At 33.1% G+C, this 16,504-nt stretch overlaps 1 protein-coding gene across 1 annotated transcript; it reads right to left on the bottom strand.

The window, feature by feature from the left end:
- Positions 1-3,595: 3,595 nt before the first annotated feature.
- Positions 3,596-16,196, bottom strand: LOC134535288 (proline-rich protein 36-like). The gene is made up of 2 exons (XM_063374356.1): positions 15,993-16,196; positions 3,596-4,973 (listed from the first exon to the last, which is right to left on the bottom strand). Exons 1-2 carry the CDS (start codon positions 16,002-16,004, stop codon positions 4,230-4,232), a joined length of 756 nt encoding a protein of 251 aa, XP_063230426.1. The 5' UTR covers positions 16,005-16,196; the 3' UTR covers positions 3,596-4,229.
- Positions 16,197-16,504: the final 308 nt, after the last annotated feature.

Raw genomic sequence — 16,504 nt, 5'->3', positions numbered from 1 at the left:
CTGTGCATGATCAAGTAATATAATAATTTTACAATATTTGGTTATCTATTACTTGAAGACAACTTAAATAAATACTTTATTACACCAGTGATATCGCTTTTAATGTATAGTTTTAGTAAATTTATCTGAACCTAGATCCGAAATAATAGAGTTCAACGCATAATCATTATATTACACTGAAAATGATATTTTCGTGATAACTCTGATTATAGTTTTTTAATTTGTTGTGTTCGTTTATCGAAGACACAAATACTTTCTTGTTTTATAATAGGAAATTTATTTGCTATAAATATATATTATTTTCTACAATTTTAACGTATCACACAATTAGTCCGCCAAAAACTTTTTGTTTATGTGACGTATTAGATAACACGAGGAAACACGCAACGCTTTCTGAGCACAAGTTATGTAAAGCACACCGGTCCAGTAGCTGTGTCCATTTACAGTGGGGCAGGTCAGGACTCTTTCAGTATTGGAAATCGACCTGTGGATGGAGCATCCTCGAAACAACTTAAAAGAACCGGTTCAAAGAGTCTGTTCCGTTATCTGAAAGATCACCAGGTCGACGGGAATCAAATGTGTCGTTACCCAACAAATATAAAAGGTGAACAGACTAATATTTTTAATTCTTGGGCCAGAGTCTCGAAACATATTGCATTTCGAAACCATGAGCCACAGTCATCAGGCATTATATTCATAAAACGATTAACTAAAGTGCGAAGTTTTCTTGTAAATCAATAATAATCACAATCATGCATAAGCTTTTAAATGATCAAATATCAGCATAATTGCCGCCCTCTCGGTTTAAAATTTTCACCTACAGATAACGCTGGTTACAAATTATCAAAGGATCTTTGTAAATTTACCGTTGAATATTAATTCAATAAAAATAACCTTAACAATCTGGAAAAACAATTAAAACTTATTAAGACTTAAATTATTCTAGTTTATTTCGAGTTATTTCTGTAAATCATGTAAAACTACCATAACGATACATTAAAAGTAAATGAGTTAATCCTGCAAGAAAAAAATATTGCTTTGCATATTCGGAACTTATTATAGAACAACGGTGAATTTATCGAACCTTTCGTTTTTCAAGGATATTATTGGCTGCGCGACTGCAAATGGGAAGATATTGTTTACCATATATTTGTTTTAAATACTCTAAATTAATATTTTAAATATTAACTTTGCTGTTTAAACACAATAAAAAATAAACCTTCGGTGAAATGAAGCAACGTTCCGGATACGAGTAGGCCTACATCAAATAAATACTATTTAAAAATTTCTCGGATTAAAATATCTCTGCCTTATATAAAAATATAAAAAACTTAATGAAATTGCAACTTACGATATTTTGATCAAATATATAAAAATTTTATTTTTTTCGTTTTTTTTTTGCAGCATCACAATAAAATTACTAACGTTCTTAAGCGAAACTTTTTTATCATTAATATTTTGGATAACTTAAACACTAGGGGATATAGGTATTATTACAAAAGTTGACTCCTTATTGTGTGTAATAGGAGAAAATATTTTTTTTTAAAACAATAATATTCATTCCTTTAAAGCTATTCAAGTGGAAGTTAAGATATTGAATCCAAAATTTCACGAAAAAAAAAATATATATATTTTTTTTTAATTTTCAAAAATTCAACTTTTAAGGAATGGTAAACATGAAAGTTTGGTTTTATAAAGATACGTTAATTTTATATTCTACAAGAGTGTCATATAGACACTTATATAGAAAAATTAATGATAAAGTTTTGCATAATGTAATTTTTTTTAAATTGAACCATTGTAAGGGTGAAACTCTGGTGGGTTTAGTTTTAATATAAAAATTATCACATTTTTTTTAAGCAAATCAAGCGAAATATAAGAAACTCATCAAGTTTAGCACACTTAAAAAGTTAAAAGTAATTTTTTTTTCTTCGTTTTATAAAGTAAAAAGCTAACTGGGTAATAAAAGTGCAGGATTGCTTAGAAGTACTTTATTTTTGATTTTATTATAAATAAGTATTTCTATACATTAACAATAAAGAATCTACGAAATTACATATGTATTTCTTACATTCGAACTATGAATGATATTGTTTCAAAAATTTAAAAAAATTAAATTCTAAATGAAATTAAATGAAAGTATGATTTTATTTTTTATTATTAAGAAAATTACGAAACTCAAAAAAAAAGTCATTAACTAAATTAAAATAGTAATCAAATTGCTTTAGAGTATTAAAAAAAAATTCTCATATGGAGTCGATAGATTGCGGGTTTTGTTTATTCAAAATTAAATTTATCTCCTCATACACTTAAAAGGGGCACAATCATCCTCACAATGCATGCAACATTAAAAACAAACTGGCTTATATAACTTACCTCTTTCAAAATTTTAACCGTGAATTGATTTCCAATAAATAGAACTTTTTATACACCCATTTTATTGCATACTATGTACGGATATCTATATGTATAACACACTGCCATTGCCCCTCCTTACGGGCAGGCTACTGTCACGCCTCGTATTAAAAAAAAATTTACACTTAGAAAATCTTAAGCAAATATTTATAGAACTAAGATTAACTGAAATAAATATAAACTACATATGCCATCTTCGATTAAAGTTATTAGTTTTAAAAGTATTTAGTTTTTATTATTTTTAATGGAAGAACTCATTTATGTTACAAAAAGTATCTAAATGAGGAAGTTTTAAAAATGCATTTTATTTTATTCAAACTTGAATTTATTGAAACTGAAATGTTATCGGACTCATATGACTGCCGAACCAGAAAGTAATAAGGTATGAAAAAAGCAAAACCAATTAATTATACAAATGTAAAAAAAATGGTGACCAAAAACTGCAAAGAGTTTAAAATGTCTATATTTCTACTTTATTTGTTAAATTGTATACATGTTATTTACTCGCGATAGTAAAGGGCAAACATCGCTTATAAATTCAATTGGAAAAAATTCGGAACGAGGTGCACATGGAATCCGCCTGGAGGATCAGTGTACCAAATATCATTGCTCAAGACCTATTTCATTTCCAAGCTACGCAGATATACAGCCCAACATATTCTCTCTTTTATAATTATAGATAATGCTTTATTTTAATAGTTTGGAATTTTATACATACCGTAATTAAAATGTTGCAATGTAAATAAACACTATCCTGATATTAGTGTCAGTAAATCATAGAAGGGTAAGTTATTTATATATTAATATCAAAGAAGGCATTTTAAATTTATTATAACGAGCAAAAAAAAACTAATACTGAAATCACTTAAAAAAATTGTAATAAGGAATCTATTGCTCATTTTCGTTTGTTTTTTTGCAATTATAATTTTTTTTGTATTATTTTTGATAACATACCAAAAAGTAAGTATTAATTTTTTAACGAAATGTTTTAATAATGATTTAATAAGCAATAAACCATGCAGCTTCTGGCAACAAAATAAAACTGAAAATGTCGAAATAATATGTAGCAATTAACCCAAAATCAAACAAAGTAATAATTTTGTTTACCTCATTAAATATTTGCATTGAAAAATGTATTGAATATAAGTTAAGAACAGGAATTTGAAAATAAAAAATGAGATTTTGGGAAGACTTTATATTTCATAACGAAAAAAAAAAGAGTGACTATAAATATTTGGATGTCATATATTACAAATACAATCCAGTTAGTCAATTATATCAAGAAAAATCAATAACATTTTTTACAACTGTATACTTTTAAACATTATCCACTAATGTAAATTTAAAATCCGCGATTGAATAATAATTATGCTTTTTAATCCAGACTTATAAAAATAATATTAATTCTGCAATCATTTTTTTGAAAATATTTTATTAAGAATACAATCGCTGAGTAAAAATTAATTTTAATAGGGAGCCAAAATATCAGTAATAACAAACAATTGTTGTCTTAACCCCAATAGCCAGAGTAAACTTTGACAAAAAAATATTACAAAACAAACGAGTCCATAGGTAATTAAAAAATTTGAACTCCTAAAATGTTTATAAATTATATAAACTAAAATGTGAAATATAAGTAATGAAAGGTTTGAAATTTTTCTTAACAAGTAATAGTACAATAATACAGTTTTTCTAACTACCATATCACAAACACTTTATAGTAAAAATGTAACAAAATTTATAAAATGGACTAGAATTATAATTGAAATTTAAAAAAAAAAAATTAGCAACAACTCCGACTTGAGCAGCCATACTCAGAAGCCAGGACCGAAGATTCCATGTGCAGGCAGGTATCCACTATAGAAATTGCCAGCGACTGCAGGGAAGCCTTGTCCGGGCGCGGAGCCAAAGCTGTCTCCCAGGGGCTGACCGCCGAAACCTGCGAACGCCTGCAGGTTCGCCAACTGAAGCGGGGGCACTTGAGTTGCTGCGAGGCCTTGTGTCGATGGCAATGTCGGGGCTGTGGAGGTACCACCCTGGGGAGAGGGTTCCTGTCGTGAGTCTGGCGCAGACTTAGACGTCGACAGTCTGGAGACAGACGGAATCAGCGGAGGCACCTTCGCTACGGGCCTGCTTGCACTAGAGGCCAGCGGCGTTGGAGGTGTCTGCTGGAGAGGGCTGCTCGCAGTGGCTGGCGAGCTCATCAACCCTCCCGGCTGATCTGCACCCTGCTGGAGCACCGGGAATGGCACCGGCTGGAAGAAATCTCCAAGCGTGTTGAAGCCTATGGCATCGTAAGGGTTGAAGCCAGGCAGTCCGGGGAAGTAGGGTCTCCCGAACACCAGTGGCACCCCGAATCCCGCGCCATAGCCGAAGCTGTACGGAGGGAGCCCGCTCGCCGTTGCGACCGCTGGCGGTGGCTGTGCTTGTCCGGCAGGGGCTGGTCTCTGCGCCGCCGCCGGCTCGGCTTGACCCCGAGATGCCTGGGCTCTCTGGGGTGCCTGCGGCGGCTTCTCTTGTGCCAGCGCGCACAGGGCGACGAGCGGCAAAGTCAGCACCTGCGAAACAGCTGTTGTCAGTCTTGTCTGCTGAAGCTCAGTTTAGTTCAGGTTCGTATCATGTATTTATATATGGCTAATTTCCTAAACCACAGCAGGCTCAACCACAAAATATCAGTCTCGATTAAAATTTAAGAGGTGTTTCGATGGTTGATTATGTGCCTTCTCTGATGCATTCTACATTACTGTGATACCCTATTGAAAAAAATAAATCTCATGTATATTTTAGTTTCTAAAAAAATAGTTTTATTCTAATAGAAGATTGAGAATTTGTATGGGCAATCATGGTCTTGTTTTCACCACAATTTTAAAGACAGACGGTTCCGACTTCAGTTAATTAATAAAATAATCTGACAGATTTTTTATGTAAGTTGGTTCGCTTCAATCTAGTTTTATTAAACATTATTTGCAGGTGGTGTGTAAATTTAAAAGGTGTTTGGTATGATATTTAAATTTAACAAAATTTTTTTTTCATTTATTTTACATTGAAATTGCTTAAACAGTTATAAATGTTTATTTCCATAAAAATATATCTTTAAATTAAAACATATTATTCATTTCTATACTTCAAAATATTTATCTTCAAAGTCTGAAAGATAACAAAATAAGAATATAAAAAAGCGAAGTTCAATATTTTAGAAATATTACTAGCAACTGATTGGTTAAATTGCAGCAATACAAACTATTATGGTAACCATAGCTAAATATATGGTTCCAATAATAATTTGGTTTCTAGCTGCATAGAAAATTAAAAAAAAACTGTTATTTATGTTTCCATACATGCAACTTAATTTTTATATCAATCACACTGGCTTAGATTAATGTATTCTAATAAAGAAAAATTTTGTATAACAATTAAACATATATTTGGTATTTGTTGAGTCAGTCTATTTCCTCACATGTCTCAGAATGAAGATACATAATGCACAAATAAAATACTACAAAAATCGTATAACCTTTTATATCAGAAATACATTCACTCCCTATAATGTATAAGAATCAATGGTTCAAGATGTTATTTTAGACATACACCATTGCTGGTTACACTGTATGTCACAGGAAACCTTAAATATAGACAAAGATATGAGAAAATAAAAATATGAGCATTCAAACACACAGAAAACTAGATAAATTAATCCGATGTAAAACAATGGAAAGAAAACATTACCAGCTCAGATAATTCCATAGAAGAAGAATTAGTCAAAAAATTATAATAGCCCAGACGGACACAGTGTGCTAACGACGAGACAGTAAAACCGATTAAAACAACCTTTAACAACACAGTGACGAACAAACGAACCCAACGTTGATACTAAAAAGATAATGTGGACAACACAATGACAACACAGAGATCTACCAGCTAAACCCAGAGATGTGAAAACACAGATATTCTGGATAAAACAAAATTATAAGAGCACAGACGAACACAGTAAGTTTTATATGATAACAGTTGCAATGTTTCGGGAAATGAGATTTGTTCTAGTACTGAGACACAAACAGACTATCAGTTGGGAGTCACTAGGAGACTTTAATCAACAATAAATACAACCAGAAGTTAGCCGACACCAGCCTCAAGAAACCTCAGAATATAATGACAAGGCACTAGCAGGCATTACTATTTACATGGGGAGAACGGTCAGTTGGCAGCAGTAGGCAATGTCGAGAGACTGACCCGTGAGTCATGGCTTAGAGTCCTTCCCCGAGTGGCAACTTGCTTGGTGAGTTGAAATCCGAAAGCGAGTAAGTTCCAATGTTTTCAACGAAGCGATCGTTTACACCATGATGAGAGTAATTTGTTCGAGTCTGCCACCGACGAGCAGTAACTCGCTGGGTGAGTTGATAATTGAAAGGTGAATGAACCTAAACACCACCGAGGGGGTGGCCAGCGACAGAACGAAGTAAGGATCCGGGTTTAAGTCTTCCTCCTGCGAGTGACTACTAGCTGGGCGAGTATAAGTACCCCGGCCCACTGCACTGATACAACTCCATAGAGAATCATCACGACTATTGGGGCTTGATGATTTGGCCTCCCACTCTCTCGGCAAAAACGATTCGTCAGCAACTAGGAAGGAGATGAAGCCATTAAGGAATCGTTCCAACCACTAATCAGTCGTCTCTGCTCCCTGAGCTCCATTCCTTACAGGTGGACGAGCGATGGTTGAGTCAGCTCATCCCAGGCGTCCCTGGTGAGGCTCCGTTAGAAAAGGCGAATAGCTTCATCAGTCAAAGAGCCGCCTAACTATGTGGTGGTTGTATAACTTGCTACTTGTCCTTTGATTTTAAAATTTACATGAATTTTGGCAGGAGACAGTTGCTAAACTGAACCAAGAACAAAATTGACGTAATCAGTGTAACTTTAGTTTTGAGGAACGATTTAATAATATATTTTTGTACAAATGCTACTCAGTAACTATGGCAAGTGACGTATTTCAGTATATTTATTATTTTTAATAACTATTGTATCAGAGTGTAAAACAGTTAAGTTTTTTCTTCATAAATCAGGGATACCATTTTTATTAGTTGCTTAACCGCACATTTTATACAGCCAATTGGAGGAAATTTTGGTTTAGGAGTCTCGTTCTTAAAAAAAGACCACAGAATCCGGCTTTACTATTTGATTCATTTTCCTGGTTTTATGAAAGTTGTGAGGTATAAATTTTTAATAAATTAACGATTGCGACCTTTGTGCTTCTGATATCGGTCCACCCGTGTTCTGTGTAGCTGAGAACTACAACACACCTATCACACAAATTTACTACTAGTCTGAACTTAACAGACATAATTTTCTTAACCAGAAATATCACCGCAAATAAGTGTTACATAAAAAGTACAAGGGAAAAGCCAGAATTATTTGAATACCTTTCAAACTATAAACTTAGCACTTATCAAAAACTAAAAAAAAACTTATTTAGTAATTATGTGTACATATGAAAATATTTAGCCAATTTAAATTAAATTGATTTTGTTCAAAATAAATCCGGATAAAAATATATTTGCAGAATATTGGTTGACAGTTCCTAGAACTAAAATAAACTGCATAATTTGATATTCTAGTTAGTCATTGCTCAAATATTGAGTATTTAGAACATTGTTTTCTATTAATAACTACAATTTTCCCGTTGGCAGCAAAACCAAACTTTAAGTAAAAGTAGTTATAATTACTTCCACTTTTAAGAAAATGCAAAAAAAAAAAAATTCTTACAGGAGGAAAAAAAGTAATAATATGAACGTAGTTGAAAAAATAATAAGCTACACAGGAAATATCCTTAATTTTTATTACAATAACTCTTTTATAGTACGGCTAAATTAAAAATAAATATAAAACTATGGGTAACATGTAATAAAAAACACGCCAATATCAAGGTTACGCATGACAAAAACATAATTGCACCTTTATGAAATGATACGCATTAATGCCAATGTGAAAGATACTACTTAAAATCATGAATGTCAATTCTCTAAAGTAAATGTGTAAGTTATTATTTAAAGTCCCTGTTTTAATCTATATATATGTATATATTACGTTTGAATATAGAGTTAATGTATACTTCAGTATTAAAACACCGTAAATATCATACAAATATTTTTTTCTTGAAAATTTTTACCCAATAGATACTTTAAATACTATTATTACTCTAAATGTCGTAAACAAATTCTCAATACGCCAGTACCACTAGTTAAAAATTAATTTTACTACCGATAGCTAAATCTTTAATTTTTTGTTATCAAAAAGTATATAAAATTGTTATATTTATAAACATTATCGTATATTTATATAATATGAATCTAATAAAATCAAAATTTTTTAACATTATAGGCCTATATATTTTATACTGGAATTCCAAATCGTTTTGAGCGATTTCATTTGATATGTAACTAACTATAAATGAAGAATAAAAATAATAATCTTAAATAAATCAACATATATATTTTAAAATGTAAACTTTAAATATAGATATGTTTATATTTTAAATGAAGTTTTACAATAAAAAGAAAAATATTCACTCTGTTACACATAATAACAATACTTGTGGGGACGAAATAAGATGGGCGAATGACATCTCGACATCGAAGGCATTAGGACTGATGAGTAAAGAAGATATTCAGATGTATATTTGTGACTTGCCATTTATTTATTTTGGGAGGAATATATATAGGGAGAGAGAGATAGAGACTAGAGCAACCCATAGAACCCAACGGCTCACGACAACGACCCCACTGGGATTCGAACCTGCATCGGCCAGATGGGAGGCAAAAGATCTTGTCACTTCATTTCTCTTTGGATTAGTGTTTTTTTTTTATCACCAACTGGCCAAACATTCTCCCATTATGACTTACATATTATTTACATTTGGACATATTTATTGACATTGACGTGTTTGTTACTTATTCTGACCATTACAAATTCACACCCATGCCTTTGCTCGGGACTTCAACCCAGCACCGCAAGCAAGTGTGCATCCGACTTGGCTACGGAGGTGGGCTCATTTCAACCATCCTGGCCCACAGATGGGTGACTGCTGGCAAGATAAAAAACACAATAAGTTTTAGAATAATGTCCTGAAATGTATTTATCATGACATACATTTTCACCATCCCTACGACTATGACTAACCATGCAAATGTTTCACCGTCGAATCATGGAGTTGGCAGACTGGTGGACAGGCAACAAGCTTAAGCTGTCACCCTGTGTGTTTTGCACAAATCCTAAGTGCGTTTGATTTAATTGAGCATAAAATATTAATTACAAATTGTTTAAACGACGACCAGACGTTAAGAAGCCCCGAGTAAGGCATTATTTCCGAAACTACTTCCACTGAGATTCGAACACAATTAACTCAGAATATATTTCATTTTTAAAATCTACTTTTAAACATATTTTAACTTACACTTTAAAACGTATCTGTTTGAGCCCCGATAACCACTAGGAAGTTAATTTTATAAAAAAAGTATTTATAGTTTCTAGACAATTATTTCACCCCAGTTATAAAAAGCATCCAAATATCATGAAATAGTTATTGGGCGTAGCTGTTTCTCTAACGCTTGCAAGTTTGGAAATAGCTTGGAATACAAGAAAAAAAAATTACGTGCTCAAGTCAATGGTGCACTTAAATTGTTCAAACAAACTTCAAAGAATAATTATTACAAATTTATCGCGAAACTTTTTAATTTTGTTGATATCTTTGTAACTGTAAAATCACTGTGTTTACTTATTTAAAACAATGTACTCAACAGAGAAACGTCTTGCAGTTTCCGTTTAGAAAATTTTATATACATTTAACAGGGAATTTTACATCACTTAGTAACCACACCTTCAATGTCCAGGAAGCTTATAGATACAGTAACACGTGAAAAGCACTTATAATTTGCATACATTTGTCTGTACCATATTTAACATTTAATTATTCTATGGGCAGTAGGCGTTACTTCCCGAGTCCATTGACCACGGTATGAGCGCTTACAGAAGTACTGTATTAATATAAAAGTTAATTTTGCAATACTAAATTACTTTCCTTGTAAAAGTACAGAAGAAAAAAGATTTACAAAAAAATATTGTAACATATACAAATTATTTTTACTGTTCATGCAACCTAGCTTCTATGATGATCCAGTTGTATTTACTTACAGGAAACCCTAAGAGACCTTCGTTGAAAACTCCCTGAATGAACTGTTATTCGTAACATAATGTATTCCATGCGAAATGTACTCCTGTTCACAGCTAATTCACCTCGTGGGAAACGCAGAGTCCATTAACAGCGTAAACAATGGGCTATAATTTGGGACATGTATTTTTCGCGAAAATATTTCGAAACTAGCTGAGATTTGAAACACAGTTGCATCGTCTATATTTCATGATTGGTCGACTATCTTTCAGGTACGTGTCTGGTGCCAGCAAACAAATCACAGTGATTCATTGCGGAAGCAAACACGTCTCAGTTGCCCGGTCAAATAAGGCAATGTCTTCTCTCGCAGACGGCCACCAATTACAAAAAGAAACATCTGGTGCGGGCAAACCACATTTCAGTATAGAGTGCGGTCAGATTTCTTCGCGAAAAATGATTCGCCCCCCTAGCTAACATTAATGATCCTCGTGATTTTTCACGCTCCCAACATCGACACACAGGGAAAAACGGGCAGGGTGCAATCCTGAAACAGAGGATTGTTGCGCTCCACGTAGCCGTCATGAAATAATGTATAGTCTGTGAAATAGGAATGTTCATAATTGCAGTCTTCTTGATTTCCGAACCTTACGGCACTCGATAAAATATGTGTGTAGCTCAGTTGTCACATTGCCTACACTTACAATTTTTGTAATATTACAGATATTTGTAATTTTGTACATTTACGTGAAAAAACCCATAACACTACAACATAGTGTTTGCAGTTTATATGAGTTCGGCTTCTTACCCCTGAATATATTCTTTGTGTTGCCCCAGTACCTCCAAGAGTTAGAAGTTATTTGTAAACCGTTCCCTGAATAGATTTCCAGTATTAACTGCGCACATAATAAGCATAATTCAAGAAAATAAAGTCAAATCGTTGAATATTAGATTAACTTTTCCATAGTTAAAAAAAATTATGCTTGAAGGAAAATTAAACTAAAATATAAATTTATACGCAGTTTTTTTGTGAGAATTACTTAGCAAAATCTCAATTTCAAATATTATTTTAAAAAACATTTAATCATGCTTTTATCAACTGAAAAGTACAAAAATAATCTTTAAATTTAATAAATATTTTCAACAGCGACAAAACAAACTTTATCTCTTTAAAAAGTAATTTTTTTATTAGGCTTACAATAAGAATCATGTAATAACCAAAACAATTCATTTTAATGAAAAAAAAAAGGGTGGGTAGCTGTCTTCTTAAATTTCATAGTGACTCTGATCTAAAGAATATAAAAATGTTAAGACAATTTATAACAAGCACCCCACGGTTTTTTCATTAAAATTAATTGTTCTGTTTATTATTTGATTTTTTGAAACTTAATTTTAAAATTACGTTACACGAATTTGAAGTTCATTCTGTCGCTGTTGAACACATTAACTAAATTAAAAAATATATATATATTCTTTTTAGTACATATTTAATTTTACAAATTTCTGGATTTGCACCACAAAATCAATTTTTGAAGTCCCGAAAATTTCGCATTTAACCTTCCATGCCCCCCCCCCCCCCCACCAAAAAAAAACCCACTCACAGAGGGTACTTCGGAAGAACGTTAAAATCAAATCAGCGTAATTCAATTTACCCGACTTTAAAAAAATCGGAGGCAAATCCCCCCCCCCCCTCAACATATTCCCCTTTATTTGGGAGCGGAAGGGGTTTTGATAATAAGGTCCATGTATTTTGCTCGAAAACACTTTAAATCGAAAGAGAATCAATTTTTGGAATTTCCGACGCCTTGTGGCTTTGACGCTCCCTACCCCTACCAATCACTGAGGAGGACAGTTGACTTCGGGCAAATTTCCCACCATTCCCTGGCCTCGTGGATTCACATAAGCATGGTTTTTGCCCATAGCTCTAATGTTGTGGTTTTTTGCCCATACCTCGAAAGTAGTACCCTACCCCCTTCTTTCTTCAGGTCATAGTCATGAAATTATTGTTTACAGATGGCAGCTATTTTCTTCGAAAATTGCGTAACCTGAACCTAACCAAAAAATCCATACATGGCAAGTTTACATTCGCCAAAAAATAAAAATTGCCATTGCATTTCCTCAATTAAAGAATTTTAATAGGAAACTTTTATGATAAAAATAATTAAAACAAAGCAGGTTCGATTATATATGCAAGTTAGTTAAGAATATATTTATCATTTTTTAATATTAGTCAAAAATATATACTGAATAACATAAACAGTAGGTCGATGTAAGAGCTTTGTGGTCATGTTAACGTTGCCATTGAAATTTGGCGGATTTATATAACATGAGTTTAACTGGAAAGATTAACAAAATAAATGTTACTCTATCAAGAAAATAAACCAAATTACGATATCAAAAATACAAGCAATTGAATACCGAAGTAATAAATTTAATTTCTGGGTGTTTTCACTGTTGTGAAATTTGGAACTTTATTGTAATATCTTTTTTATGCTTTATGATATAAGGATTATACGATCTTTGAGGGGGGGGGGGTAGAGGAGAAAGAAGTGACTTAGAAACTAAAATCACCTAAACAAATTGGGTGTGGCTGTGTGACGGACACGGCCGTATGTTGTACGTGAATACGTGTACGTAACATGTAAGTTATTTTCTTTTGTTTGCTTTAATGAGCGCAGAAACCATAGACGATCACACACATCACACGTATGTCCAAATGACTTGATGTAAGTTTTTGGACATACGCCATTGCTAAGAACTTTTTCTGTTGAAGAAAAACTAATAAATAAAATAAATAAATAAAAATAAAAATACTCAAAAAAAGATACAAAAAACACACAAAATTAAGCAAACAATTGCTGTTGTCAACAAGGATATGAACACCACAAAATATTCCGAAACAGGAATATGGTCAGCAAACAAAGAAAAAACAAAGAAAAATGTACTAAGAGAACGAAAAAATCCCCACAAATGATGACAACACAAAAATATTGAAACCCAAAATAATTCAGCACAACAGTTGAAGCGAGACAAAAAACATGACAAAACGAAAAAACAAACAAATACAATAGTTTTACCTAAACCTACAATAGTTTTACCTTACCTTAGGTAAAACTATTGTATTTGTTTGTTTTTTCGTTTTGTCATGTTTTTTGTCTCGCTTCAACTGTTGTGCTGAATTATTTTGGGTTTCAATATTTTTGTGTTGTCATCATTTGTGGGGATTTTTTCGTTCTCTTAGTACATTTTTCTTTGTTTTTTCTTTGTTTGCTGACCATATTCCTGTTTCGGAATATTTTGTGGTTTTCATATCCTTGTTGACAACAGCAATTGTTTGCTTAATTTTGTGTGTTTTTTGTATCTTTTTTTGAGTATTTTTATTTTTATTTTTATTTATTTATTTTATTTATTAGTTTTTCTTCAACAGAAAAAGTTTTTAGCAATGGCGTATGTACAAAAACTTACATCAAGTCATGCACTCCCATTGCACAAATCTTTTAAAGATAACATATGTCCAAATGGATTGTTGACAAACGTCGTAGTGAAATGTGCACTAGCTGCTGCCCAATGTATCTTCATAATCGACGATCGTACACAATCGATGCCCACACAGTCCGGCGTCGATATAGAAAGGATTAAATCATCCACTTAAATAATTTAATAATTTACACCGCCTCATCTGCATATGTACTGGCACCGTCGTTGATTCGCTTGGCCGCATTCATTCTTTTACGTTCCCGGCACTGCTTTACTCGGTTATATGGTGTTTTAATGTTATCATTCGATTGATTATGGGAAGCCCTTTTGACGCGTATAGGCCGATATTATATATATTTGATTATTTTTTTAACACCATATATATTCACTGTAACTAATTTCACTAATGTTTTATATATGCAATCGATAGATTTTGACGAGAGCTGACGATTGAAACTTAAACATAGCTTCTCCGAGTCAAATATTATACTAAAAGGAAATCTCTAAACGCAGCAAAATGACCTGAAAATGGTGGCACTTCCCCCTCCACCGCAAGCAATGAGTCACAGTCCTTAATTAGCGTAACGCATTCTTTGATCCTTTACCTATCCAGTGGTGTAATTAAATTTTGGATGGAGATGATAGATATGTAGCTGCAACGGCAAACTGTGTCCCCTATCATTCGTTTTTTGAATTGCCTCCCACTATGGAAGCAATTTTAAAGACGTATTCATGTCAAAATAAAATATTAAAGTCACACACATCCGTGCTTTACCATTGATTAGAATATGGACACACTTGCACCGTAGTTGGCACTTCGACTCTTATACGCTATGGAGATTGAATGTAAGTACTATACTTATGTACTAGCTTAATTAAAAATACTAGTGGTTAATATTTAGTATGGATCCATTTCGTCTATATTTGCATAAGAAAAGGTTTAGATATTATTAATAAAATTAATAAAAAATGATAAATTGTTTTTACTTCACACGTTTACATCATAAATCACCTCAGTGTTTGGCGATTCTTGCTCCCGGGTTCAATTCCCGGCCGGGGTTGGGAATTTTTTTTCTCGTAAAATATTTTCTTTACGTGTTTCAGAACATGCTATTAATTTTGTCCCTTCACCGCAAAACTGCAGAAAGCAATGGTGATCCACTGCAATATCATATTCTTGTACGCCCTAGTCTATCAATGAACATTTTTACAGAAAAAAAATATTTTGGCCACCAAAAATAATTTATTTTCTATATCGACCTCACCAATGATTTTGTATTAAAAAATAAAATTAATTATTATGGGCACTAAGTGAATTATCATCGATAACAAGATGTCAAAAATATTTTTGTTGAGACTTCAAAATTATATTTATGTACCCACAGAAAATTATGTGAGGTCTTTATTCGCATATATACGAGTGAGTTTGAATTATAACGACAAAATTGGGCTGAAGGTTCATCGCGACAAAATAATACTACTTACGGTTCAAAGTACTTCCCCAGGATGATATACGTCTTTGAATTTGGGGCTGAACAACAATTTAATTGTAAATAAAAGAGAAAATATTTATGATAGGTCACTAAGCATCTGATATATATTTACATACATATAAACATACATATGATGGGCACATAACTGATTTTTCAGGTTCCACATCGTGATGTGTGGGAGTTAAGATCAGCCTCTAGGCTGATGAACCTATCTTCAACATCGTCATTATCATTATCCTTTTCATTGCCATAAAAGTCATATCTTAAAAACAATTAATAAAATCATTTTTACTGAGTATAGGCCTCGTGTTATGGGAAGGTATTAATATTAGCCTTCAGGCTGATAAACCCATCATCATCGTCATCATCAACTACATCATATGTTAAAAAAAAATTTTTTTTTAAAAATACGTTTTCACAGCGTACAGCATAGGTGCTAGCGTACTCACAGAGCGATACATGTCGGCGGGAGATCTATGGCCGTCCACTCGCGCACGCGAGAGGTTATGCGACGTCTGTCACGACACACACACTTATTTATACGTTTCCTCGCGTGCTCACGAAGCGAAGCACTTTCGCCTCTCACCCCGCCTTCAGCAAGGTCTGCCGGCCGCTTCCAGTTTGCACACCCCGGGACCTCGCCAGACAAAGGTCCCTGGAAACGCGTCCCGGTGCTTTTTCTCAGCACCCCTCCCCCCACCAACCCTCTTCAATATTTACTCTCCCAGCGACTCATTCACTCCATTCCTCTCGGGCTGAATGAATTCGTTCTCAGACTTTTTTTCCTGTACCTCAGAATAAAACGTGCCTAAGTCACAATTAGGCAAATTTACACGAAACCAATTAAATACTGCTCTTTTAATGATATTGTGTTTTCCATCAACCTAAGCATAAATGTGGACGGATAGAAAGAAGTTATTAATTTCTTTTAAATAACCAGTGGGAAAGGCGACGGAAATTT

Source organism: Bacillus rossius, chromosome 8 (assembly GCF_032445375.1).
Source record: "Bacillus rossius redtenbacheri isolate Brsri chromosome 8, Brsri_v3, whole genome shotgun sequence".
Classification (NCBI taxonomy): domain Eukaryota; kingdom Metazoa; phylum Arthropoda; class Insecta; order Phasmatodea; family Bacillidae; genus Bacillus; species Bacillus rossius.
The sequence above is the reverse complement of the archived record's forward strand: the minus strand, read 5'-3'. Positions and strand labels throughout refer to the sequence as shown.